At 38.3% G+C, this 27710-nt stretch overlaps 1 protein-coding gene across 1 annotated transcript in view; it reads right to left on the bottom strand.

The window, feature by feature from the left end:
- Positions 1 to 27710, bottom strand: part of LOC136877675 (hydrocephalus-inducing protein homolog) — a 127024-nt gene that overhangs the window by 67415 nt on the left and 31899 nt on the right. The window contains exons 3-7 of the mRNA XM_068228701.1: positions 24252 to 24384; positions 21896 to 22038; positions 19236 to 19380; positions 13442 to 13768; positions 6561 to 6875 (exon numbers count right to left, since the gene is read on the bottom strand). Coding sequence (XP_068084802.1) covers positions 6561 to 6875; positions 13442 to 13768; positions 19236 to 19380; positions 21896 to 22038; positions 24252 to 24384 — 1063 coding nt within the window. The remainder of the gene's footprint in view (positions 1 to 6560; positions 6876 to 13441; positions 13769 to 19235; positions 19381 to 21895; positions 22039 to 24251; positions 24385 to 27710) is intronic.

Consider the following 27710-nt stretch of genomic DNA (forward strand, 5'->3'; position numbering starts at 1 on the left):
TATTTTCAATTTTTAAAGGTGTAATTTGTTGATTTATTTGCACTTTAATTTCCACCTAAATTGTTAAGTAAACTTATTGAATTGGAATCACAATTGATTTCACTTCTTCAGCATTACCAATACCTTTCACCGCCTGGATTTGGTTCCTAGCCGCTTCCCACCTATCCTACCTTAGCCATCATGTTGGTTAACCAGTTTGTTATTGTTTGTTTTCTGTGCTTAATGTGTGTATGGTTTTAATTTTGTGCATGCCTTTATTATTATTATTATTATTATTATTATTATTATTATTATTATTAGGTCTCTTTACATTAATTTGTGTTTGTGTGTAACAATGAGGTTGCACAGTGGTAGCAGGTATTATTATTATTATTATTATTATTATTATTATTATTATTATTATTATTATTATTATTATTATTATTATTATTATTATTATTATTATTATTACTATTATTATTATTATTATTATTATTACTTGTAGTCGTATTACTCCCGAGCATGGCTACAGATACTATGGCGGTTTTCTGTTTTCCTCCACAGGTTTCTTTCTCCACTCATCATTCTCTCTCCAACGCAGTATAGAAAGCCAGTAGCATCATGCATGGACATGTGTTTACAGGATTCCATAATTTACTATAATATGAATTAGCACTAATTTAATATGTCTTACAGGAGAGATGACTTAGCTGCAAATGTTCATGATATGAAGAGAACTAATAGAACAACTTAGAGCATGGGTACAAGAATTATAAATATGTCTATTTTGAAGATTTCTGCTAAATAATATGTCACCTAAAGAGATACAAGGAAACCTAAGCTTAGTAATGGGCATAAATATTTCTCAGATTTAGGATTTGTAAACACTAAATACAGTAGAAGTCTGTTATAGCGAGAATTCATAATGGCAAAATATTACGCGCTATAGCGGATTGTCGTTATATCCAGTGTTTCATAAAAGCCAGGGCGAAAAACCACACACACTTCAAAATTGGTATGAAACAGCAATCAGTAATGTTCCAAACTTGTGTTTTTACAGATTTCCATACCATGACTTACTTGTTAGTTAGTTTTCTAATTCCCAGAAAACCTGAATGCGAACGTTCAATTTCATTCTGAAAAATTGGAGTAGTATCCCTCCAGTGGCTTTGTGGCAAATGTTTCAGTTTTCTGATTCAAACAGCGTCACCTAACCTAACCGTATATGTATAACGAAAATTTCAAGCATCAATAGAGTACTGATAACCTTTTCTCTATAAATTTACATGGGAAGAACCTTTCACAATTTAATGGGATGCAGGAAAATACAGTGAAACCACATTAGTGCATTCTTCATTAAGACAATTTCTTGCTTAGCATGTCATAAATTCAAAGTCCCAATCCGCGTCCTATTAAATCTATATACTGAGCTCGATAACTGCAGTCACTTAAGTACGGCCAGTATCCAGTATTCTGGAGATAGTGGGTTTGAGCTCCACTGTCAGCAACCCTGAAGATGGTTTTCTGTGGTTTCCCATTTTCACACCAGACAAATGTTGCGGTTGTACCTTAATTAAGGCTACGGCTGCTTCCTTCTCACACCTAGCCCTTTCCTGTCCCATCATCACCATAAGACCTATCTGTGTCAGTGTGACGTAAAGCAACTTGTAAAAAAGAAATCTATATAAAAATACCTCACTTATCGCGCCATAAATTTTCTCTATTACTGCTTAGTATGATCACATCTTTCCTAACCCTAAAAATGTTCTTTGTCACCCCTTGTGAAAGGAACATGATTTCCAACAAAGATTAGAGCCCTTTCCATAGGAAGCAGGTCAGGAAAGGTTGGGCAAAAATGTAAAATGGCCTTGAATTCCTGAACTTTGCAGGATAAAATACACCTTCAGGAAGCAAGCCGTTAGCCCCAGGAAAGTTCAATTTTACTTTTCGGTTTTCATTGATATTACTGAATAACCCAGTAAGCCTGTTTTTGTTTGTATTTTGCATTCCATTCAGAATTTATTAACTTAACCAATGTGATTTAATTTGTAATTAGAAGTTAGAAATTGATTGTGTTGAGTGATACAGTGAAGGGTAGTGAATATTTGTCACATGACAGACTACCTGCAGATTAGGAACATAATCGTGTGAAGTTCAATAGCATGGTATATATTTGTCTTGTGTTAGCCCAGTTATCAATACTAAAAAGTCATGAAATCATTTACTAATAAAGACAAAATTAAAATCTAGGAAGTGGACAGGCACCCACACCTTTCAATGGTAGTGCATACATTGCAACCCGCACCTTCGACTCAAGTCGATAGAAGTATTGTCGCATTCGAGATGATGGTTAAACAATCAACAAATTAATTTAAAAATCATCTAATCAATAGGTGGTTTTTAAATTAATTTGTTGATTGTACTCATCGATATGGTCATGAAGTGGACGGCTTGCAATATGATGGTCAAAGTCATTTACTCATACATGGCAGAGTTTAACCTCCAAATAATTCATGGTTGAAGAATGTAGCCAGAAAACAATTTTTAATTACCCAGTGGTCTGAAATACAGCATATGGCAATAACGTGCTGATACTTTCATGGGCCTCAGTGAATATGATTTTATATTTGTTGCCTGGTATTTTACACACCTTTTAATACATTTTTGTCCATTAATAAGCCCCAGTGAAAAAGGTTTTCTGCACCATATTTTGAGGTATATCATATTCTTAATTTCAGTATAGCATTAAAATTAAATGATAGTTTTCTTCAGCCTTTAATTCTAACAAGTTAACTACTGTTATCAGCCATGTTATTTACACACTTGTTACAGAAACATGTTCTCTTTCATTTCAAAGTGTGTTTACAGAACACCAATCGACGAGTATTACCAACAGACTCTGATATTGCCTTCGAGTTTGAATGTTGATAAGAGATCTTGCTGGTGCTAATGCTAGTTGCTTTACGTCGCACCAACACATATAGGTCTAATGGCGACGATGGGACAGGAAGGACTAAAAGTGGGAAGGAAGCGGCCATGGCCTTAATTAAGGTACAGCCTCAGCATTTGCCTGGTGTGAAAATGGGAAACCACGGAAAACCATTTTCAGGGCTGCCGACAGTGGGGTTCAGACCTACTATATCCCGAATACTGGATACTGGCCACACTTAAACGACTACAGCTACTTGCTGGTGCACATGGCAAGAAAACTGTATCAAAGATGACTGATCATATTCAGTATAATTGCTGGAATGCATAAATATTCATAACGGAGAAAATAATACATACTTAATTGTCATAGTAACAGATGCATTAGTGATAGGGTTCTTGCTGTTTCCAAAGGATAATACACAGTTTAATATAGCAATTTTCAAGGGACAGAAAAAAACTGTTGTTACAACGGAGACTTCTACTGTATACTAAATATTGTGGTACTATCAAAAAGTCCAGAGAAATGTAAACAACTAAATCATGCTATTGTGGTTAATGTAAAAGGAACAAACAAGAAACAAAACCATGACCAACAGGAAGATATGAATATACATAACGAAAGAAAAATATTCTGCATATTCATACTTTACAGATGGGTTTTATGAATAGTAGATGTCCATGCCCTTGATGAAGCTGGGCAGTAGAAATTGGTTTGTCAAATGCTGCGAAAATATCTGGAAAAGTTAGGATTGATGATGAGAGTGTCCTTGCTGTTGTTCCCTAAGGCTATACTAGTCTGTCATTGTGTTATCCTATCTTTGATGATCTCTAAAACATCTCAATATATAGCATATATTCGAGAACTTTACCCATTCACGTCATATGATGAGCTGTGGTTGCACGCAGTCTTTTGGCGCATGAATGAAATGATGAACTCAGCTCGCAATGGCACAATGCCTCTCTTATCTTCGTATATTAGATTCCCTTTGCAATATCATTTCTAACAATATACACTATAGGGATCTAGAGGCATGTGCTGTTGGTAAACAATGCTGTCTGTATTTCTTTGTGACACTGGAATTGTTGAATAACAGTTTATTTTCATTGGTATTACGTATTCATTATGCAGTAGAAGCGGTTTTGCGTTAATGTTAACGAAAGATTGAAAGTGCTCATAGGCTGTTTTAGATGGCAATTATGGCAATAATGATGTTTTGGAAAATGAAACCAAATTCGAGGATAGTGATAGCAATAGTGAAAGTTACTGAAGTGAGCAGAATATTGAAGAAAATGAGAGTGAAAGTGCCATGCCAAGTTCTTCCAAATGCGTGTGGTCAGTGACCAAAAAGAACCATAGTGATTGGAAATTAGAAAGAAAAGATATATCTATATATTTAAAATAAGAGTTTTGTCTGTACATTGCTCAGAATTTGAAAAGGTTGGTATTTCTGTATCAGTCGTATCAGTCCACAGTAACAAGGAAATGCCCTTTTTAATTTTCCGTAATTTTTGTCTGTCTGTCTGTCTGTCTGTCTATCTATCTGTCTGTCTGTCTGTCTGTACACGCATCACGAGAAAATGGCTGAAGAGAATTTAATGAAAATTGGTATTCGTAGTTGGGGAATATGTCGCTACAATCTAGGCCATAAACAATTTTATTCACGCTGAATGAAATGGTAGTTTAGGGGAAGGCCTAAAAGTTAATTCTAAAATATTTATTTTATTAGTGGTCGTATCTTAATGAAAATCGGTATTCAAAGTCGGAGAATAAGTCGCTACAAACTAAGCCATAAATAATTGTACTGACGCTGAGAAAAATGGTAGTTTAGGGGAAAGTCTAAAATTTAATTCTCAAATATTCATGTTATTAGTGGTCCTATCTTAATAAAAATCAGTATGCAAAGTCGGGAAATAAATCGCTATAATCTACGCAATAAATAATTTTATTCACGCTGAGATAAAAGGTAGTTTAGGGGAAGGCCTAAAATGTAATTCTCAAATACTTAGTTATTAGTGCCGTATCGATAAATATTACATAACTAAAGTTATATAGTTTTAAATTTCTGATCATTTATGTCTTATACATTGTTTCTGTACCGGCTATGATCACAAAGATATTCATGAATTTGGATTTTTGTTACTAAGTCCATATCAGCGCCGAGTCACGAGAACTGGTAAACAGAATTTAATGAAAATCGGTATGTGAAGTCGGAGAATAAGGAACTACAGTCTACACTATAAATAATTTTATAAGACACCCTAATATCACAGAGTCAAAAGAAAACTATATGTGAAGGCCTACAATATAGAAAGATCATAAAATTGATCAACAATAGCGTTACATTGACCATTGTTTGTGGTGTGCTTTGTGTCTTCTGTTGCCACTCATTTACGATAGATAGGATTACTGCTGCGTACCGAGTATTTTTTTAAATTTGCCTTACGTCGCACCGACACAGATAGGTCTTATAGCTACGATGGGATAGGAAAGGGCTAGGAGTGTGAAGGCTTAATTAGGATACAGCCCCAGCATTTGCCTGGTGTGAAAATGGGAAACCAAGGAATACCATCTTCAGGGCTGCCGACAATGGGATTCAAATACACTATCTCCCGGATGCTAGCTCACAGCTAGGCGCCCCTAACCACACGGCCAACTCGCCCGGTCATACTGAGTGTAACAGCCTACCTGAATATTGGTGAGAACTAGCTTGGAGTTAGATGACTTTCTTCTTTAGCATGTCATTCCTCTGGTTCATAAATTTTCTGATACTACTGGTACGTGACACACTGGTTCATTCATCATAGCATTCGAGCTATTCAATCCCTACTCTGAGGCACTGATTGGAATGAGCAGTGTGCATATTTAATGGAATAATGGCAGAGGAGTGTTCACGGCTGTCTGCGGATTGGTCATTCCATCTCAGGAACTTTGGACTGTTAGATCGGTACCATAGTACTGTTTGTTAAAAGAAAATGTGCAGTTTTTCATTTGATCGAGTATTTTATATGATATCATTGCTTTTAATCGCTATTTTCCTGCTGACATTTGTGTAATGACCTATCTTGACTTCAGTTAGGAAAACCACAGGGTCAGTCTCTCTGAGAATCCAATCCCGTAGCGAAGCACGGGTACATAAGCTAGTATATATATATATATCCATTTCATGGGTGCAGCGGTGGTTCAGAAATACTTATGAAAAATGTATAGTCTGCCCACTGTCTGAAATTGAGATGTTTTTAGAGTACACGGATCTGCTCTTTTTTTTGAAATTATTTCAAATGAAACCTTTGTACCACAGTCAGCACTCATTCAAGGAATGAAGAATGAGTAAGTCATAACCTTCCATGGCATGAATGCAACATTTGAGTTAATTATCAGCATTAGGTTTTATTTTATGCATGTTTTTGTGTGACAGGTATGCTCAAACTACAGGCAGGCAAATTAAATCTGATTCCACAGTCAACAATGTGGCCATTTATTGTGACTTGAATGCGTTAACGCTTCATCTGAAAGAAATCTGGAGAAAATTGTCTTCAGATTGGTCCATTACAACTTCTCATTTTATAATATATCCATTTCTCTACTTATATTTGTTCCTTATTGGAAGAATCTCTCCTACAATGAATGAGAAGACGCTCACTTTACCAACCTTAAATGTCACGGTACATTCCCGTAAGGCACTGAACGAAAGTGAGAAATCTTTCTCTGAATTCCCCAACACATCAATATAATTATTTGCATCGAGCTTGATTACTGGATCATATTTTTCAGTCCTAATGAGCTCTATGTCAACACAGAATCTCTGCGGGACATGCAACCAGTTGGTAACTGGTATCTGTACAGTATGAGTACTCTTGGCTGGCACTTCATGGGAGATCCTGGCACTAATCAGTGGAGGTTCTGCAGTGCCAATCAACTGGTACAGCAATCCCTGGCCCTCAGGAAGTTGGAAAAATATAGAGCCCTGCAAGAAAAAATAATAAACAGAAATAAAAACAAGTTATAAGAATGAATATGTAATGTGTTTATATATTTTAGAAATAGAGTCAGAAAACGTAAGAAGAACTTTACTGTTTAATGTGCACTTTGCGCAGGGTCTTTTGCCACATCAAAATTTGAAATGAAATGTTCTCTCCATCAAGCTCTACATTTACAGTTTTATTCTTTGCTCTATAGTCAACAAGTACTAAGAACATAACATAACTTTTCATACTTTTGATAAGTTAACTTCTTCATTAGAATCAAGTATTCTCTATATAACTACAGATCATCCATAAAGGCAGCGCACTCTGGCTGCGAAAAATTACTCATGTACCTGATGGATTAAGCTGATTAGCTTGATTGTGGAACATTCTTAGACAATAGAGCAGCCTGTGATGTTCTCATAACAGTGCAGCTGCTGCATCATGTGGAGTGAAACATTGCAGCTCAGCAAGTGACATTCACACTGCTAACAAGACCATGCATGATTATTTTTGGAGATAAAATAATTTCAAGAAATTTATGCTCCCCCTCTCTGTTTACCCAGTTTGACCTCTCCACACTTTTTCTCTGGCATTTTTAAAGAAAGAGTGTACAAAGAAAATCTTCATTCATTATGTGAACTGAAACAAGCAATTTCTAAATGTATTGCAGAAATAACACCAGACTTGATAAATGTGTTGCAAAACCTGTGTAGGCATGTAAATGATGGTCATTTCCAATATCTCTTATAATCTGTAACTGCAGGAATGCAATGTGCAGGAAACAAGTTAATGTTGTGTTAATGCATTTCAGTCATGAGCGAGACGTCAGGAAGTGCGGACGTGTGAGTGAGCTGAGGTGTGCAATATGGGAATAACACTACAGCAATACAGGTTAAGAATTGGAAGATGGCATGGTGCAAGGTGGTGTTGGAAGGATGGTGGAGCTGAGAGAGGAAGAGAAATTAGTGGTTATAAAGGACTGTTGGAGATTATGTTGTGTGCGACGGTTATTGCGGCGCTGCTGGTGGTAGGAGGTATAGAAAAGAACCCGGGTCCAAACCAGGGACCGTTCAGTTGGGAGGAGCTTGAAGAGATCAAGAGAGTGGTGAAGGAAGCAAGCAAAGGAGAAAAAATAAAGGAAATGATTCAGGAACACCAGGCAACCCAAATCAAGGAGATGAAGGACTTAAAAATTTGTATAAAAGAAATTGGAGGGGTAAATGACAAGTTAGCAGAGATAGAAGATGAGGTAGAGAGCTTGAAAAAGAAGGTGGAGGTACTGGAAGAGGAATTGACAGCAATGAAGAGAGAAGTGAGGTTAGCGAGGAACAAATCAGCAAGAAAAAATGTGTATGGTGTACCTGAGGAAGGAATAGAATCAAAAGTGGAGTTAGTATTGAAAATGGTGGACAAAGTTTCGAATAAAATGAAGATGAACTTCTCTGAAGTTGATATGGATGATATATGGAGTAGGAAGGAACAAGGGACATAGGCCAGTGAAGTTAAGATTAATTTCAACCCTGATGGCCGATATAATTCTGAGGAATGCTGGAAATTTGAAAGGATTGAACATTTATTTGAAGGCTGAGACAGAGAAAGAAGACAGGATGTGGTTGGATGTCTAAAAGTGGCATATGTGGCAGGCTAGAGCTCAGGGATTGTGAGCCAAGATAGTGGGGAGGTGTCTGGTAACTTCAGGTAGAAATTGGTCGCAATCGTGGGCACAGGAGGAACTGCTGACGATGGAAAAATGTGAGGAGGAAATGAGTTGCAGAAATCAAGAGCAGGGTGACATCAGTACGGAGAAGGAAGAGAGAAGATGGGACTGCGGTGTCAGCGGTCAAGTGGCGGAGACAGCAGAGTCCTTGGTGAGTCAGAACAACCCAGGAAGGAGTGAATCTTCAAGTAGAACACTAGACCGAAGTGAAGTGGGTTTAGGCAGTGAAGAGGTGACGGAAAGGCAAAGGAGTCAGGAGTCAGAATTAGGGGAGGTAAGGGGGGAAGTGGTGAAACACAGAAGTATAGAGGGGGGGGGGGCAAGAAATAAATAACTAGAGATGGTGATAGGGGTGCTGAATATTGGGGGGTTGATGGGGAATTAGGGAATAGAGAAATTGTGGATTTAGTGAAAGATTTTGAGATAATTGCTCTAGTAGAGACGTGGTTAGGGAAAGGGGTTGAAATTACATGGGATGGTTATAGAGTAGTAAACGTGGTAAGGCAAAAAATAGGGAAGAGGGGCCAAAATTCCGGGGGCATAGTAGTTTTAATAAGAAATGAGGTAGCTGAATGGGTGGAGATGTTACAGACTAGGGTAGAAGGGGTACTGTGGCTGAGAGTAAAAATGCGGAAGGGGGCAACGGAAGCAATTTGTCTGGCACTGCTTTATAACCATCCGAGCGAAGCAGTCTATGCAAATAAAAATTTTTTTGATGAATTGATTGAAGAAATAAACACAATTAAAGGGATGTATGTAGAAGATGAGATGGTTTTATTGGGGGATTGGAATGCGAGAGTGAGCAATAGGGTACCGGTGTACGGGAAAGAAGTAAAAGTAGACGGGGAACTGCAAAAAAAGAGTAAGGATAATGGTGTAAATAGTTATGGAGAAAGGTTATTAGAGTTATGTGCTATAGAACATTTATTTATTTTAAATGGATGGATGAAGGGGGATAGTGTGGGAGATTTGACGTATATTACAACAAATGGAGGGAGTGTAGTGGATATAGGAATAAGCTCAGAGATAGTGTTAAGGAGAATAATAAGTTTTGAGGTGTTAGAATGTGGGTTAACGGAATATATGCCCATCAAAATAAAATTGAGAACTTTGGTTGCTGATGAGAAGGGAAAGATGGAGGAAAGCAGGGAGAGATATAGGAATGAAGGATGGAAGTATGGGATGATAATGCTAAAGAGAAATTGAGACAGCATTTGAAAGAGGAGGGAGATATATTAAGGGTAGGAATTGAAAGGGTGGCAGAAGGGAACGATATGGATAGCGTGCTAAAATGGAGGGTATGGAGGGTGGGGAAGAAAGTGAGGAGAAGGGTAGAGGAAAAAAGAATAAAATGAATGGATGGTTTGATGAAGACTGCAGGAAAAAATGTGAGGTTGTAATGAGAGCCCTAGCAGAGTTTAGGAAGGAAGGTGAGCAAGAAAAAAGGAAGGAATATTGTAAATTGAGAAGGGAATATAAGGCGGTATTGAATGAGAAGAAAAGGGGATGGATGGAAGCGGAAGCTGAAAAAAATAAATAGATATTGTAGAGAGAAGAAATTTGAGAGGATATGGGAGTCAATAAACAAGATCAGAAGAAAGAAACTGGTGGGGAAGGGGGATAAAATAGGAGAAAATGAGTGGGTTAGGCATTTTAAAAGGCTTTTAGAAGAGGAGGGGAAATTGGGTAGGGAAATAGATAAGTCATATATAGGAAGGGAATTGGAAGTAGTCATTACAATATTGGATGGGGAGATAACAAGGCAGGAGGTAATTAGAGTATTAAAAAATGCTAAATCCAAGGCTGCAGGAGGTGTGAACGGTATTTCCAATAGTGTATGGAAGGAGGTTGGGGCAAATGAACTGATGTTGAGGGGAATTGTGAAATTCTTTAATAGGTTGCTGGAAATGGGGAAATTTCCTAGAGAATGGAGGAAGGGGGTATTATGCCCTATTTATAAAAATAAAGGAGCTAGGAGCGATCCTAACAACTATAGAGGAATTACACTCCTAGACTCGTTGTCGAAGGTGTACACAGGGGTTTTGGCGAATAGGATAACGAATTGGGCGAAGCAGTACAGTAGGATATCTGAGTTCCAAAATGGATTTAGGAAAGGAAGGAATACAGTCAATAATGTTTGGATTCTGGACACTTTGATTACAAAGTATGTAAGGATAGCAGGGCGTAAATTATATGTAACAGCGATCGATTTAGAAAAAGCCTTCGATACAGTCAGTAGAGATGCACTATTTTTGAGATTAAGGGAGGTTGGAATGTCAAAGAAAATGAGGGTGGCAATAGAAACAATTTATGAGGAAGTGTGTGTGATGATTAAATTGCAGGATGGAAGGATGAGTAAGTGTTTTGAATCGAAGAGCAGGGTAAGACAGGGGTGTAAGCTATCCCCGATATTACTTATCTTATTTGTATTATTTATAAATAATATTTTAGAGGATCATGGTGGAGAGGCATGGCAATGCCCTTGAACAGGGAAAATGGAGGTTCTGGGGTTGCTATTCATGGATTACCTATTGATTTTGCCTTTGACGGTAAGTGGGTTGCAAAAAGGGTTGGACAAGGTAGTTGAGTATACTACGAAGTGGTCTCTCAGAGTAAATGTAATAAAGGTGATCCGCCTCGGGCAAGTTGTTGGGAAGTAGATAGAGAAGTAGTAGGATGGGAGGAGGTGATAGATTAATGACTTGAGGAATGTGAGAAGATGTGTTTATGAGAAGAGTTGGTAACAAGGGAAAGGCTGAAAAAATTAGATAAGAGTTGAGAAAATGGGAGGTTGAGGAGGCTTGAGGGTAGTGTAAATTTAAGAAGCTGTATATAGTTTAAGTTTGTCGTGGATGGTTGAAATGAAGCTTAGGTGGAAGCTTAAAAAAAATTTAAAAAATTATTTTTTTTAAAAAAGATGGAAAAAGTAGTGTGATGACTGAGTGAACTAATGGACTTGGACTTGTTTGTGTGGAAATGAGGTGTGGAAAAAATGGATTGTTTAAGTGTATTTGTGTGAGGAGGGAGGATAAAGAAGGTGTATGTAATAGTAATTTAGATAGATTAAGTGGGACTGTAGTTAAGGAGAAAATGTTGGCAGTATGGAAATTATGAAAGTAGGTCATATGAAAAAATAAGAAAATGGCGAGGCTGGTGGCTGCGGTCAACGGGTTGGTGGGCATGTATTCCATACCAGGGCTGACGCAGCGACCAGTCTACTAATTGTTTTTTAGGTGGTAGGTAGGAATAGGGAAATAGGGTAGTTTGTAAGGCGGTGCTTCCTGCACGTATGCTGGCTATCCGCGTACGTATGGGAGGAGATGTAGAGGTAGATAATTTAGTCAAGTAGTTTTAGGAGAGAAAAAAAAAGTAGTACCTATTGTTTGTTTGTTTTTTGTGTTTCGCTCTGTCTTTATTACCTGTAAGCCGATGGTGTATACTAGGGTGGGTAATAAAGATATGTATGTTAATGCATTTATTGTTCTCAACACTTCCAGAATATTCCCATCAACATATCAAATGTACTATTCTTTATCCAAAGGTATGTGTAACAATTAGATGTAATCATTAAATGATTTTGTGAAAGACAACTTTTTTTAAAAAAATCAGGAATTTTGAGTAAATTCCCTATATACATTCTTGAAACTGCACTCATAAATCAGAAGACAATCCCTAGGCTGGAGTTATTACCAGTTATAGCCACTCGACTTGTATGTCATGTTAAAAGGGGATTTGGATCTCTTAAACTGCAAGACCTACAACTGGAGTGATTCTACAGTCAGAGGAACTGGCTTCAGAGGAAGAAGTACATGATGAAAGGAAGATAGTCTCCAGTGCATCTTGTAAGAAGATAAACTTCACATCATCCCTTATACACTTCTTGAGATACTCCAAGATTTTACAAATGGCAGGATGGATGTTGAGATATTTTTACCAAATGTCACAAATTCGATACATTTAGTAGAAAAGGGACCTATGAGAAACCCAAAGGCAGACAAGAAATTAAAGTACATTCTAGAGGAAAGTTTTGAAACAAGAGAGACAAAACTGATTAAAGAAATGCAGACTTCTGAAGGTGAATCCTCATGTGAGTGAAGACAAAACTTCTGTCAGGGGATGAACCTAGTGACTTTATGTGTCCAATCATATAGTCAGGCAAGCATGTCATAGTGCAAAGTTTGTTTCCCAAAAGCATTGTCATTTACAACATGCTAGGCTTCAAACACTGCTAACAGACATACATGAGAAGTACTCAATAACAGGCATAATGAGGCTAGCCAGGAAAGTCATCTTTCAGTATGTCATATGCAAGAGGCATTGGGCAAAAGGTATTGAACCTCCTTTTGCACCATTACCCAAGGACTGGATAAAATATGCTGCTGTTTTTCAAGTTACAGGCATAGTCTTTGCTGGTCTACTATGTCTGATTGGAGGAGATAAGGTTTAGGAGGTGCTATTTATAAGGGGCAGTTAAATGAAAACTGATCACCTACGCCATAACACACAATCCACGTGAAAGGTGACAACACTGTTGTTACGTATCGATACTGCCATCCCTGTGGTAGGAGAACTGCATAGTGACAACTCACAAGTGCATACAGTAGTTGGGTTATGTCTTTGTTGGAACGTAGACTGGTCTAGTGTGTTCGTCCAGCTGCAGAAATGGAGGCAAGTAAAGAAGAGCAGAGAAGTGTGGGTCATTCTCTGGTAGCTGAGGGTGCTGGGCAACGTGAAACTCATCACTGCATATCTGCTGTGTATGGCGAACACTGCATGTCCATGACGAGTGTGCATGAGTGACACAGGAGATTTCGGGAAGGGTGCACATCACTGCAAGATGATACGCACCCAGGACAGGTCCATCGAGGCATGACTCCTGATGTGATAGGGCAGATTGATGTCCTTATCTGGGAAAACCGACAAATCACAGAGGAAGAAATTCGAGTTCACATCAGCATTAGCCATGGCTCCATGCATGCCATTATCAAAGATCACATGCGTTTCCGCAAAATTTACCCGCAGTGCTTTCCGCATCAACTGATGGAGGGACAAAAGATTGACAGAAAGGCGGCAGAGAAAGAGTATGCGTTTCTGTCCCATATCATCATATGGGATGAAACGTGGTGCCACAATTTCGAGCCTGAAAGCCAACCATGCAAACATCATAATTCTCCCCTGCCAAAGAAATCCAAAGCTGTTCACACACGTTCTGGTAAAATCACGATGACCTCCTTTGATTGCAGGGGTCCTCTGCTTGTCGACTTCCTCGAGTGTAGAACCACAGTCAACGTACAGTGCTATGAAGACCTTTGCAGAAATTGTGATGTGCCATAAAATCAAAATGCCCTGGAATGCTGTCAGATGAGTCATCTTCTTGCATGATAATGCTCACCCCCATACTTCCAATCTGGTGAAGAATACACTTCAGCGATTTGGTTGGGGAACACTTCAACATCCTCCCTACAGGACGGTTCTTTCACCTTGTGATTTTCACACTTTTTATGACCTGAAAAAAGACGTTTGTAGGCGTCGGTTTCATTTGGACAAGGAAGTGCAAGAGTGGGTGTGGTTGTGGATCCATCACCGACCTACCTCTTTCTATAAAACCCGAATTGATCATCTCATTTGCCAGTGGGATAAGTGTATTAACACTTTTGGTAATTACTTTTGAATAAAACTATTTCCTGGTCATGTTGTAGCGGTTGTTCAGTGCCATATAGAGAGCAGTACATTTGGAACTTCCAAAATCGCTCAGTACAGATTCTTTTATCAAGAAGGTTCATTGCTTACAGAGGGAGAATTCACATCATCTGTACTGAGAATGGAATCAAGTTCACTGATACACACAATTGTTTGAAAGGTGTCAACTGAATTGAAGTAATGTCATTCTTCTCAGTACACACAATAAAATGGAATTTCAAACCACCTCCAGCTCTATGGTAGGGTGGCTGGTGGGAGTGTCTTGTGAGAATGCTGAAAGAGCTTCTGAGAAGAAACTTATGAAGGACAACAAGGAACCAGATTGTGACTGTGAAGCCACTATAAGTTCCAGGCCTCTGATTTACACTGAAGATGGGGCTGAGAAATGGAAGCCTTGTTTCCTGCAGGGCATTCCCCAGAGTGAGGTCGCAGACTTGGATGTCATAGAGTGATTGTGGTGATAAATGTTTTAGGAGGAAGTAAAACTAGGCAACCATTCTCTATATAACACCAATCAGAGAGGAAAAATGGAAGGGGATCCAACACTTCGGAAAATTAAGATATCGGCCGAAGAAAGTCAAGGGCCACAAAGGGTCTGAAAATGAAAGACTCCCTAGGAAATGGGAAGCAATGCCAGGACTCAGCTCAGGGCCCTGTGGTCGCCAATGCACGCTCCCAAGTTAAAGAGCCCCTGGGGCCCCTTTCAGTCACCTCTTATGACAGGCAGGGAATACCGTGGGTATTATTCTACCGCCCCCACCCATAGGGGTTGAACATCATAGCCTACAGGAGTCTAAATATATGAGTACAGCATCTACAGACCTTTCTAAATTATAATGGTTGGGGAGATCCACCAAATCAATACAGCCTTACAATCACTCTTAGTGATCGATTGGTATTTACAGAAAAAATACAATCCATGTTTCAGCTCCTAAGAGCCATCTTCAGCTGTTTTAAATGATCTAAATTAAAATAGCCATCAATAAGACATTGTCTACATGATGGTGTGCACAAACGTAATAATCATTTAAAACAAGGTCTAACACATTAAAAATACTTTATACACAGTATGTATCAAGTACATTCAACTTGAATCTTAAAGTAAGTTCATAGCTCAAATTTAAATCTAAAAATTGAAAAATGTTGTTTCTTCAAATTACAACAGTCCCATTTTTAAATCCTTCTTAAAGTTAAAACATATGCCTCTCCTGCAATATTTGTTAAAAAACTTCCATTGCCAGCATGCGTGGAAGAGGGAAATATTCCTCAAGATTGAATCCTATGGCTGTACTGAATTGTAAGGAACTTTTTCATCCGTAATAATCTAGTACAAACACATATCTGGAAAGAGGAAAGAACTAATAAGGTGACAACCAAATTATGAAGTATAATTTAGTGAATAAAAGAATGAAGAGGGAATGCTCTTTCCCTTATTTTGTTCCTTTAAAGCAGACTCCCTTTATAAGTAATGTGGCCAGGTTTGGCGGCTGCTGCTGTGCGTCTAGTACTTATGTAATACATCCTGTACAGGGGCTTGGCTAGCTGTAAGTGGGGGAAGAGAAGGGGAAGATGGAGGGGAAGCAGTAGCCATGTTTGTAAATGGAATTACTGAGGTGACCTTCTTAAACGATTGAGCTTTTTCAATACCTAGTGTTTCCAATAAAGAGGGTATTTGGATAAATAAAGGTTTCTTACTTTTTGAAGATCTCATTTAAATTACAGTTATTATTGTAAAACTGGTCCAGAAAAATATATAAATTTTCAATAGTATTCAAAACATTACATTTTGTAGCTTTCTTAAGGATGGTTAGGTCCTGTTTAATAATTGTAAAAGTTGATTTGCCTCACTCATGTGACTGCTCATTTCTAAGAATTTTCGGTGCTTCTTCGCATTGACATGTTCCAGATACCTAGTCGTGAAGCTACGTCTGTTTGTCTGATATATGTAGCTTCACATTGATTACATGCAAGTTTATAAACACCTGAGCTAAAGTATTGATCTTTACTAGAGCCGACTGAACTATGATTGAAGAATTCAAAAAGTTAAAAATTTAAATTTTGGAGTCAGTACAGAACAAGGATGAAGTTCTAACTTGTAATCTACAGGGACGTTAAATAGTAACTGTATGCTGGAGATATAGTGCTAATCGAAATAGACATGAAAAAAGTCAACTGGCTACTTCGTGTCATCCCGGAGGTCTGTCCAGGTCTGGGTGGCCATATAAGGGTAACAAGAGTAAAGACTGCTGGAGAGGAGAAGATGAGACGGATGCAACATCTGTATTTCTTGGAGATTTCATTGAGCTTAAACATCACACCACTCTTGGAGCAGGCTGCTGGATATCTGTTCAAAGCCTCTACCACTCCTCCAGATAGTGGACTGTCTGACAAGGTTCCAGCAGTCACTACTACCAGGAGGTGAAGACAAGTTGGGATACCCCAGAAACAAAATTTGTGAAATTATTTCAGGATGGAAACAATTTTCATCACCTACAAAATTGTAAGGTGGGAGTGTGTTAAAAATTTACTTTCCTTGGCTTCTTTGGACTGGTGTAAATTGTGTCTGTATTTTTATCTTTGAGACTATATTATTCTTTGCTGTTGATGCTGTTTTGTTTTAACTTATAATCTGTTACCTTGAGACTCTTCCTATTTCTTTAAATAAATAAATAAATAAATAAATAAATAAATAAATAAATAAATAAAATAAATAAATAAATAAATAAATAAATAAATAAATAAATAAATAAATAAATAAATCAATCAATCAATCAATCAATCAATCAATCAATCAATCAATCAATCAATCACAAAGTACTGAACTTTTATAGAATATTATCCCACTCCATATAGAGATCCTTCCACAGATGAAATATTATTGCTCCTATTTAACCAAAACACATTTCAATAAGTATCAGTTTCCAAATTTTGAGAAAACTCAGATTGAATTGAAATCATTATCTACTATTAAAAAAAAGAAGAAGAAAGAAAGGAAATGAAAACATTAACACATCATGTAGCAAACAGGTAGTCATTTTCTGGTGGTCATAGCTATACATAGTGCCACTGTAAACTGAAGTATCTGCATGTAAGGATTGGAAATCAAATCAAGTCATATACGAGGGGGTGTCAAAAAATAACTGGAATTATTTTATTATAGCAAAATACTGGCCACCTTTATTCAAATTCACTTACAGACCTTCAAGTATTCTCCTTCCGACACAACACAATGATTTCAGCATTCAGTCCACTTTTCCAAACACTCCCTGAAGCCCTTTTTTGATAGTCTGTTGAGAATTTCCTGAAATTGCATTGTTTACTTCTTGATCTCTTGGAAAATGACAACCCTGATGTTCCTTTTTCACTGCAGAAATAGGTAGAAGTCGCATGGTGCTAGGTCGGTGAATAAGGTAGATGTGGCATCACCTCAATGCCCAATTTGATTATTGTGACTTGATTGTCTGATGCACAGGTGCATTGTCCTGGTGCAGAATTCATCCCATTTGAGTGAAGTTTGGTCTTTTTCCTGCAATTTTTCTTTTCAGTGGCCCCTTTAACACTTCACAATAATAATCATCAGCAACAGTATGTTGATTTTTCCCTACATAATACCCTGCTTATCAAAAAAGACAAGGTGCATGACTTTACCTTCACTTGCCTGAACTTTGGACTTTTTGGGTCTTGGACTAGAAGGATGTTTCCATGGAACACTTTGCTGTTTTGTCTCTGTCCAAAAAATCTGCTTCCCACCGAAGTCTCCCTTTCCATTCTTGACATGCCATCACACGGTGAGCATTTTGTTTGTCATTAATCACACATGGCACCCACTTCGATGAAACGTTTCTTTAGCCCTAGAACACTGCATATAATGTCTTCGGCTGATCCATAGGAGATGTTTATCATTCCAGCAATCTGTTCAATGGTTAAGCAGCAGTCTTCCCACAATATGACATCAATTGCGTTCACATTGATGTCGGTTTTCAAAGTTGAGGGTCTTCCGGGGCGTGGAGTATCCTCAAGATCAGTTTTACCCTCCTTAAAGTGTTTGTGCCACTGAGAAACTTGCATCTTTGCCATGGCTTTTTCTCTGTAAGCTTGCTGCAACATTTCCACTGTTTGTGCTGGAGTTGTCCAGGAGAACACAAAATTCAATTGAAGCATGTTGCTCCAACTTGAGATCCACGTTGGGTACAGCGAACATGGCCTCCTTCCTCAGCTGCTCCCCTACAAATGAGAAACCTGAGATGAGTGACGTGCTTCGCACTTTATCACTCAAGGTGAGAACTTTCCAGTACTATCCCCTGCAAACTCCAGCATGGGATTAATGAAATACTAAAGTATCATTCCACTTATTTTCTGACACCCCTTCATATATGGAAACAGGAACAAGAAAAGGAACACATAATAGGATAGACACAATGGTAGAACAGTGTGGGAAGAGGGTGCAACAGAAATAAGAGACAAGGACAAACATGAAAACAGGTAGGACAAGGACAACCTCCACATCTTCATACACTGCCGTCTTTGAATAGAGGGACTCCTTCCTTGTCAGTTCCAGTTCTTCTACATCCAACTCTTCTCAGCCCCCGACAAGCTCATTTTTGCTTCCCAGCTTCATCAGGATAGCGGTCGTCAACACTCGCCCTTAGTCTTAATGCGGGTAGTGTAGGATAAGAAGAAAGCCAGACAAATACAAAGAAAGGCGAGAAACATGAGATAAATGTAAGCAGTAGAAAATTAGGAACACTGGAATATAAAATATACAGGGTGCCACAAAAGCCATTACTCATAGCCATAAATCATTTCCATCTTTACCATCTGCATGTGCTTGCTATCTGTATATATCGTATTTAACATTCTGTGAATTATCTGTGTGCTGAAAAGTTTAGCTCTGCACCCAAAGAAAACTCTGCTAAAATCATAAATGACATCATGAACTTACTGTGTGTTTCTTTTCATCAGTCATTCTGAGGGGTGAATAAACCACATCATAGGGCTTTGTATTTTGTGACGGGACAGAAACTGTCTCATCACCACTGAAGTAGTCTCCAGAGAAAACAGGGAACAGCTCCCAATTTATACTATTCCTGGAAACATTAAGAAGCTATATTATAAAAAGAGTACATAAGGACAACAACAGAAAGTAGTCAAGTGAGATAAATTTATTTTAGTAAGTCTAAGAAGTGTATAGAATATTTGGTATCATGGCAAGTTCAGTATCAAACACTCAGTATACAAGTCATGTGTGATCCATTGTTGTGCCATCTCAAAAACACAGCTGGTGCATTGCAGTAATTCAGCAAAGGAGGATATCCAACCAACAGAAGTGGAATTGGCATTATTGTTACAGAAATGGAACTAGCAGTTAGAGAGATGAAAGTAGGAGAAGCTATGGGAATAGATGTTGAGGAAGAAATGATGTACCTACTTGGATTTTGGGATTGCAGACTATTCAAGAGAGTGAGGAATACAGCATACAAGCCCAGAAAACCTCTTCACACTTAGTAATACCAATATCCAATGCCACTGAAAGACCCATGTTGTGAAAGTCAAGAATGTTTTAAGCCTGGAGAGGCTGCTGCTCCAGACAACCAAGCAGCAGAATTGCAGTGCTCTCAGTATGTAACTCTCCAACCAAATCATTAAATGAGGGGCAAATGCTGACCAACTGCAACAACTCATCACTATAACCTATCTGCAAAAAAATTAAAAGTTCTGTTGAGTGTGCTACTTACTGCTCAATCTGACTTCTGAACAATACATTGAAGGTCTTCAAATGCACTCTCAACACAAAGAACTGCAGGATAGTCCAAATGACCAGAAACCAAGCGGGATTTATGAAAAATTGCAGCACAACCATTGCAATTGATACTCCATGCTACCAGCTGAGAAATACCACGAGAAGAATAAACCACCACTCCATCTCCCTTTTCTGGACTTCAAAAAGACCTTCAACAGCCTGATTTGGCAGTACATACCTTGTTGCCAGGTGCAACTATACTACACTGTGCCAAGAAGCTACAACCAAGCTGTTACAGGAGAATTAATTGGTAACTTCAGCATTACAGTCATAGTTAGCCTCATGACTCTTCTGACCATCCTCGTGATGTTATGGGAGATAAGCATTGACTGATATCCTGGATTCTTCTCTAAGCTGATGATGTCATGCTAGCTTCATCCCCAACACCAAACCCAAGAATGGAATGATAGACTGATGCAATATGGGCTGTAATTCAACAAAAACAGAACACATGATACCAGACCAACTGAAAAGTGAATGGTGAGTATCAACTGCAAATGTTGACAATTTAAATATCTTGGGTCTATAATTGCCAATGATGGCCAACATATGAAAGAGGTGAACACAAGGATTAATGCACGCTGGATGAAATGGCAAATGATATTAGGAATCAGCTAAAATCACTAAATGAGAGACCATTTCAAATCAAAACTATATTTTTACTATTGCTTGTCTTCCCCCTTTCTGCGGCACAGCAAGCGGTAAACTACAAAGGAGGCAGATCTTGGGTGTCATGGAGACAAAGATGGTCAGCTGGCATCACTAAGCAGAATTGTGTTGCTAATGCAGACATGAGAAAATAATTTGCTGTTTCAGTAATCCAGGAGAAATTATATGATTGCTGACTATTGATGGTTTGGACATGTGCTGCAAAGAATGGCTAACACAACCGAAGTTGTTGGAACAGGATCCAAGGGCAATCAAAGCAAAAGCTAGCAAGCAAACCAGCAAGCAATCTCGTATCACGTGGCCATTGATACTATAATCAAAGCTGGAGTTTTATGTCAAATCCAAACCACAAGGACATGAATTTTAATTTTAAAAATTTGACATATATTGGCTGCGATTGAATCTGCAGCTGCCTTGGTGAGGAGCCAGTGATGATGTAACGTGACTACCACACCCTGACAACCAACATAGGCTACAACAAAATAAAATTAAACCCCAAACGCAAACCCCATGGCGCAACAGCCTCAAAGGGCCATGGCCTACCAAGCGACCACTGCTCAGCCAAAAGGCCTGCAGAACATGAGGTGTCATGTGGTCAGCACAACGAATCCTCTTGGTCATTATTCTTGGCTTCCTAGACCGCAGCTGCCATCTCACCATCAGATACCTCCTCAATTGTAATCACATAGGCTGAGTGAATCTCGAACCAGCCCTCAGATCCAGGTAAAAATCCCTTACCCGGCTGGGAATAGATTGCGGGTCCTCTGGGTAAGAGACAGCCATGCTACCCCTACATTGTGGGGCTGGAAAAATGAAATGAAACACTGAGACCATATAGGCCAATAGATGGGACAAAAACGGATAAACAAAAAGAGAGCAATGATACTACCAAAAAGGAGGTAATAATATTCAGTTTATTTAAATGCAAAGATATGTAGCTTGAACTCTGAATTACTTCTGATATAACTATAATCTACATCACTTCACTAATTCTCATCAGTTTACAACTTCATAAAATCACAAAATTAAAACTCCCATGTGAGCATAGCATTTTTAAACCTTGTATATTTGTGAAATTTCACTTTTTTTCTAGAATCCTCTAAAAATGACAGAGTAAAGAAAATACACTATACCTGTTTGTTAACATAATAGTCTTCTTATCCTGCTCTCTGACAGGAATTTTAAAGATAAGAGTGTCCGTTGGGGGAGGCAGCGGCTCGCAACTTCCAGAAAGTATCAGAGAAAGTTTGGTAAAATTTTCAAGGTTGCATTCTGCCTGCAATTAAAGGAAACAGATATACGTGTTCAGATAAGAAAACTAAGATAATGATGATGATAATGCTTGTTGTTTAAAGGGGCCTGATTTCTAAGGTCATTGGCTCCTAAGTAAAACTAAGAGTAAAATATATATTTGTATAGGGAATAGATTGGAGAGCAGTGACTTACTGTGTAAGTACAAGTGGGACAGAAAACACACTATAAAAAGACATGAGTCCAAACTTATCAGCTGCAGTCCTTATCAATGGAGGATAGAAGAATCATAGTGGTCATTTTGACAAGTAGGCACTGTTAGTGAGATAAAGGGAGATGGAGAGTTAAGTAGGAGAAGAGGAGTGGTTTCACCAGCAGCACCATCAAGTTTTAATGTGGCCATTGCAGTACCTGCTAAACTCATAACATGGATCTTTCTGTCCCCATTCACACCAAGAGTCATCAAATCACATAATTTCACAGTTAAATTCCTTGAACATTTACGCCCTTATTCCCACCCTCTCATCCTTGAAGATTCTGATATTGGACATCAACTGGAGCTCAGGTTTATGGAAACACTCAGCCTTAACATTAAATAATTGCTCCTCTTGTCCATTCTCTTGGCTTCCCTATCTCCTACCTCACAACCTGCCAATGACCACTCACACTCTTATTCTAACCTCAACTGATGAAAGTTGCAGTTGAAAATTTTGTACCCACATCTTTCTTATATGTGTACTCTGTCCATGAGTCACTGCTTTCCATCAGAAACAGTTATAAAGTGAACAAAGTAGTAAAGTTTTGTGAGACTTGTTATGCAATAATCCCAATTTATGAGAATGATATCAGAGTACCTGGCCTGTCTAAAACACCGAGATCATATAATTGAAGAGTTTTCCAAAGTATTTTCCCTAATGAGAAATGCTATCACTATTTGAAAAGGTTTGCCACACACCTTTAGTTTCTGTGACAATTATCCGACCAACAAAGGTGAAAACCAAGTGAAGGTGGTTTTATAAATTTTATCTGACTAGCATGAGTTGCTTTTTGAGGAACAGTGTGAAGGCTGCTGAAAAAATTCAAGTGGCATGATTGTAGTGGTTTGGTCATGTCACAAGAAGATAAGAAGATTTAAAGGGGAAAAGAAAAGGATGACAAAGATGGACACTAAGGATAAACAGAAGAGAGGAAAACCCAAAAAGAAGGTAGAGGAAACTGATCTCTAAAAATATGCAGAAGAAGAACCAACATGAATAGTGGATAGAGGACAGGAGAAATAGAGGAAGCTTATCAAACACAGCAGCCCTGTAGAAAGACAAGAAAACTTGGAAGTACAAGACTGGTCAGTTTGCCCAATGGGGTGACTTACTAGTTAGGTACTGCCCTCACATTATATCTCTGCCGCTGTGTGACTGTTGCATTTCTAAGAAAGCAAAAAGTCTAGTTGCTGTCAGCACTTCCATTCTTATTTATATGATACTAGCAAATGTACCCGTGCTTCGCTACGGTATTCTACAATGTATACGGATATCGAAGTAAATTACTGTACATGAAGTGAATAAAACTTCTTAACTTCTTTAATTGCATATCTCTTGGCGTTATCTGAGAAAATGCATAGGGAGGTCTGCAGACGTTGTTTCCAATGTAAAGTGCGAGTTGCAGAGTTGTGATGATAATGACAGGTCCACTTGTCTGCCGCAATTCATCTCAGCAAAAGTCAGAAGAGGTGATATAATGTGAGGACAGTATCTGTGGCAATTAAGGATTCAGTGGAAAAATGGTCAGTATCAAAGAAATTATTTAAAAATTTCTTCTGTAACAGGAAACAGGTGCACAAGATATCTTTTTCATGTGAGAAAGTGTTGTGTGCAACTGACATCTCCTGTGTTCCCAACACAGAAATTCAGCAGACTTATCAATTCCTCAACCTCCTCTTTCTATCAGCATATCTTGAGAGAGCCATGTAATAATTTTGGGCACCAACTATACAAAAAAGAGAGATAGAAATAAAGAAACACTTGATACACCAGGTGTTGTCGCTTTGAAGAGATAAAACCATGAGGTATTGAACTTGTTTTAAATTAAGAAAGAATAGTTTCCTTCAGCAAAATGATCTAGAACATGAAATAGATAGTATTAAAATACTACATTAAATGATGACTTGCATTGTTAGAGTTAGTGTGTTTATTATAATCCCATCTCAAACTTACTCTCATGATCTACGCTCAAGCTACATACCACATTTCGAATATGCTGCTGCTTCTTGGGGCTAAATTCAACAGTGAAAGTGACAATTGTGTCTGGGGAACAGTAGCCATTCATAGGAGTAATCCTGAAGTTCTCAGTCCATTCACCATCACACCATGTAAATCTATCAAAGAAAAATAAATATTAAAAATATGTGGATGTATAGTTTTAGCGATCACTGAGGAATTTCAGTGGGTAGGTGTAGAGATTTTATACTTACTCTTTCTTCATTTGATTAACCATTTAGAATAAAATGGTAAATTAAATAACTACCAAATCATATAAAGAGATGATCTGGGTCTCTATAGGAAGCTTTATATTTTCACTATTACCTCTCAGATCACCTAATCAAATACTTTGTTGATAAATCAAAACATCTGTTAATCCTTATAAAACTGAACTGTACGAACTGAGTAATGTTGACGACAAACTCGACTCAACCCTCACCATGAATACTGAGCTATAATATGCACTTTCATTAGTTATATTCCTTAAACTGCTCTCCTTTCCATACTAGTCACAACTAAGACTTTGAATGAGATATTTTCAGGGGTCAATATAATTCTTTATTTTATCTCTACCTTCTACTTTACTTCAATAACCTACAAAGACACCAGTACCACACAAAGGCAAGTTTGCTGTACTGAAGAACTCCTCCTCTGCCAAACCCACTGTTGAGGGCTTCACTGCAACCCTGAAAAGAGGCTCTTACAAGGTATATTCATCACCTTCAAAACAGAAGATAAACCATAATGCAGTAACTATCGATGGATACTACTACTTCCTCGTGCTGTAAAGCTTTTAGCAAGAATACTATCTAAACATAGAGCCTCTGTGGCTCAAGCGGCAGCGCGCCGGCCTCTCACCGCTGGATACCATGGTTCAAATCCCGGTCATTCCATGTGAGATTTCTGCTGGACAAAGTGCAGGTGGGACAGATTTTTCTCTGGGTACTCCAGTTTTCCCTGTCATCTTTCATTCCAGCAACACTCTCCATTAACATTTCATTTCATCTGTCAGTCATTTATCACTGCCCCAGAGGAGCGCGACAGGCTTAGGTAGCCGGCACATTTCCTATCCTCGCTGCTAGATGGGGGCTACATTCATTCCATTCCTAACCCAATCAAATTACTGGAAACAGGCTGTGGATTTGCATTTCACTATCTAAACATCTGCAACCACTCACAGAGGAAGAAACCCAGTGTGGTTTCAGACCCAGTCAATATGCTCTTTACAACCTAACAAATACAAGACAAATTCATTTTCTTTACCAGCTACATTACAATACAGGTTGCCTGACACCTTCACAAAAACACACTAAGAGGAAATATGAACTACTGATTTACTGTAAATGTTAATTCCTGGCTGGTTTACCCCACTGTAGTAATGAATGATTCATACAGTCAGTGTCTTAATGCTAAGTGTTGGGTGGTGGTAAATAACCTGATCCTCTAAGGGGACCAATGTCAGTGGAAAAATGGTCAAATCAAAGAAATTATTTAAAAATTTCTTCTAAAACAGAAAACAGGTGCACAAAATATTTTCTGCATGTGAGAAAGTGTCTTAGAGTGGATGAGTTTCCTTAGTTGGGGTGATGACTACCTCAATGTAGTAAATTACACTGGAACCAGTCAAGCAATGTCTGATACCACCAGGTTAGCGGCAGCTGTAAAAGGTGTCTGTACTCCATGTTAGGAGCAGCCTGATCACTTGCTAGCAATAGCTCTCAAATGCAAACCCATCATCATAACCCCAAAAATGAAAATGGTACTTTTAAACCAACCTGAGAAAAGTCTAGGGCATTCCCCATAAGCAATGCACAGTTCTTATGCAGTCAGTAGCAAGCATCATGAAGGTGACAATAATCAAACTCATGACAATTACTAGAAAGTCAGAAGAGGTGATTGATTTCATGGAGGAGGAGGATATAGCTATGATCGGATTGAGTGAGGTTAAGTGGAAAGGAAAAGGAGTAGAGGACATAAAGCAAAGTATGGAGTAGAAGAAATAAAGGATGTGGAAGTAACTGTCATGAGAGATTTCAGTGCAATGATGGAATGCGATAGAAAAGGAATGAAAGAGGTATTTGGACTGGATATGGAAAGAGGGAGAGAAGTAGATGGATTTTTGTGTGAGAAATTACCTTTCAGCGAGCTTTCGGCTTTATGAAGTTCAAGGCTTTCATAAGATATATAAATGCTATTTAAAGAGGTTCATTTTGTTGTTTGAATTTTTCATAGAACCAAAGGATGACTTTCTTATTTCTGGAGATGAAAGTGAAACCAAAAATGATGTTGAAGAGTTGGTTTCTGAAAATAAAACAATGATCAGTCTACACCCATTAATTGACATCGAATATAGGGTAATATTGCCCAGCTGTCTAGTGGGCCTAGATATGAACATGAAAGTGGAAGGTGCTATGTAGGAGACCCTCTTCTTGCTACTAGACAGTGTACATATACAGGTACAATTATTTTATTTTATCATAGTCTAATAATGCTTTACAGCTGTCACTTTGAATTATTTTGTGAAGGGTGTACAGTCTTACTGTGTAAATTCAGTCTCTTTTTTTCCTTTCTTTTTTGGGGGAAATTGCCTGTATACCACACTGACACAGATAGGTCTTATGGCGACAATGGGATAGGAAAGGCCTAGGAGTGGGAAGGAAATGCCGTGGCCTTAATTAAGGTACAGCCTCAGCATTTGCCTGGTGTGAAAATAGTAATAAAATGCTATTTGCTTTATGTCCCACTAACTACTTTTATGGTTTTTGGAGACGCCGAGATGCCGGAATTTAGTCCTGCAGGAGTTCTTTTACGTACCAGTAAATCTACCAACACGAGACTGATGTATTTGAGTACCTTCAAATACCACCGGACTGAGCCAGGATCAAACCTGCCAAGTTGGGGTCAGAACGCCAGCGCCTCAACCGTCTGAGCCACTCAGCCTGGCAGTGTGAAAATAGGAAACCATGGGAAACCATCTTCAGGGCTCACAACAGTGAGCCTTGAACCACTATCTCCCGGATGCTAACTAACAGCTGTGCGCCTCTAACTGCATGGCCAAATCACCCAGTAAATTCAGCTTCATTTGAACACATCGTACATTTTTTGTCTATATAAAATGGTAAGTTAGGTACAGTTCATTTATTTTATTTTTCATTTATCTGCAATGGGCCTTCATGTAACAATAAACTCCTTGTTCTTGTAGGGTTCATTGTGTAACCGTTCAACGGCTGGGTTACACAATAATATGAAATAATAACAAATTTTATGAATTTATGAACACAGTAAAAACAGTTTTCATGGAATTATAGCCACTCTCACTCATCAATATGATGCTACTTCCTGAATCTACCAATGCACATACAGGTTCATTATTTACCTCTAAGCATATGTAAGGTAACTTACAACGGGGAATAGAAGAAATGCCACAAAATCATGGAAAATT

The sequence above is a fragment of the Anabrus simplex genome, chromosome 7 (assembly GCF_040414725.1).
Source record: "Anabrus simplex isolate iqAnaSimp1 chromosome 7, ASM4041472v1, whole genome shotgun sequence".
Taxonomy (NCBI): Eukaryota; Metazoa; Arthropoda; class Insecta; order Orthoptera; family Tettigoniidae; genus Anabrus; species Anabrus simplex.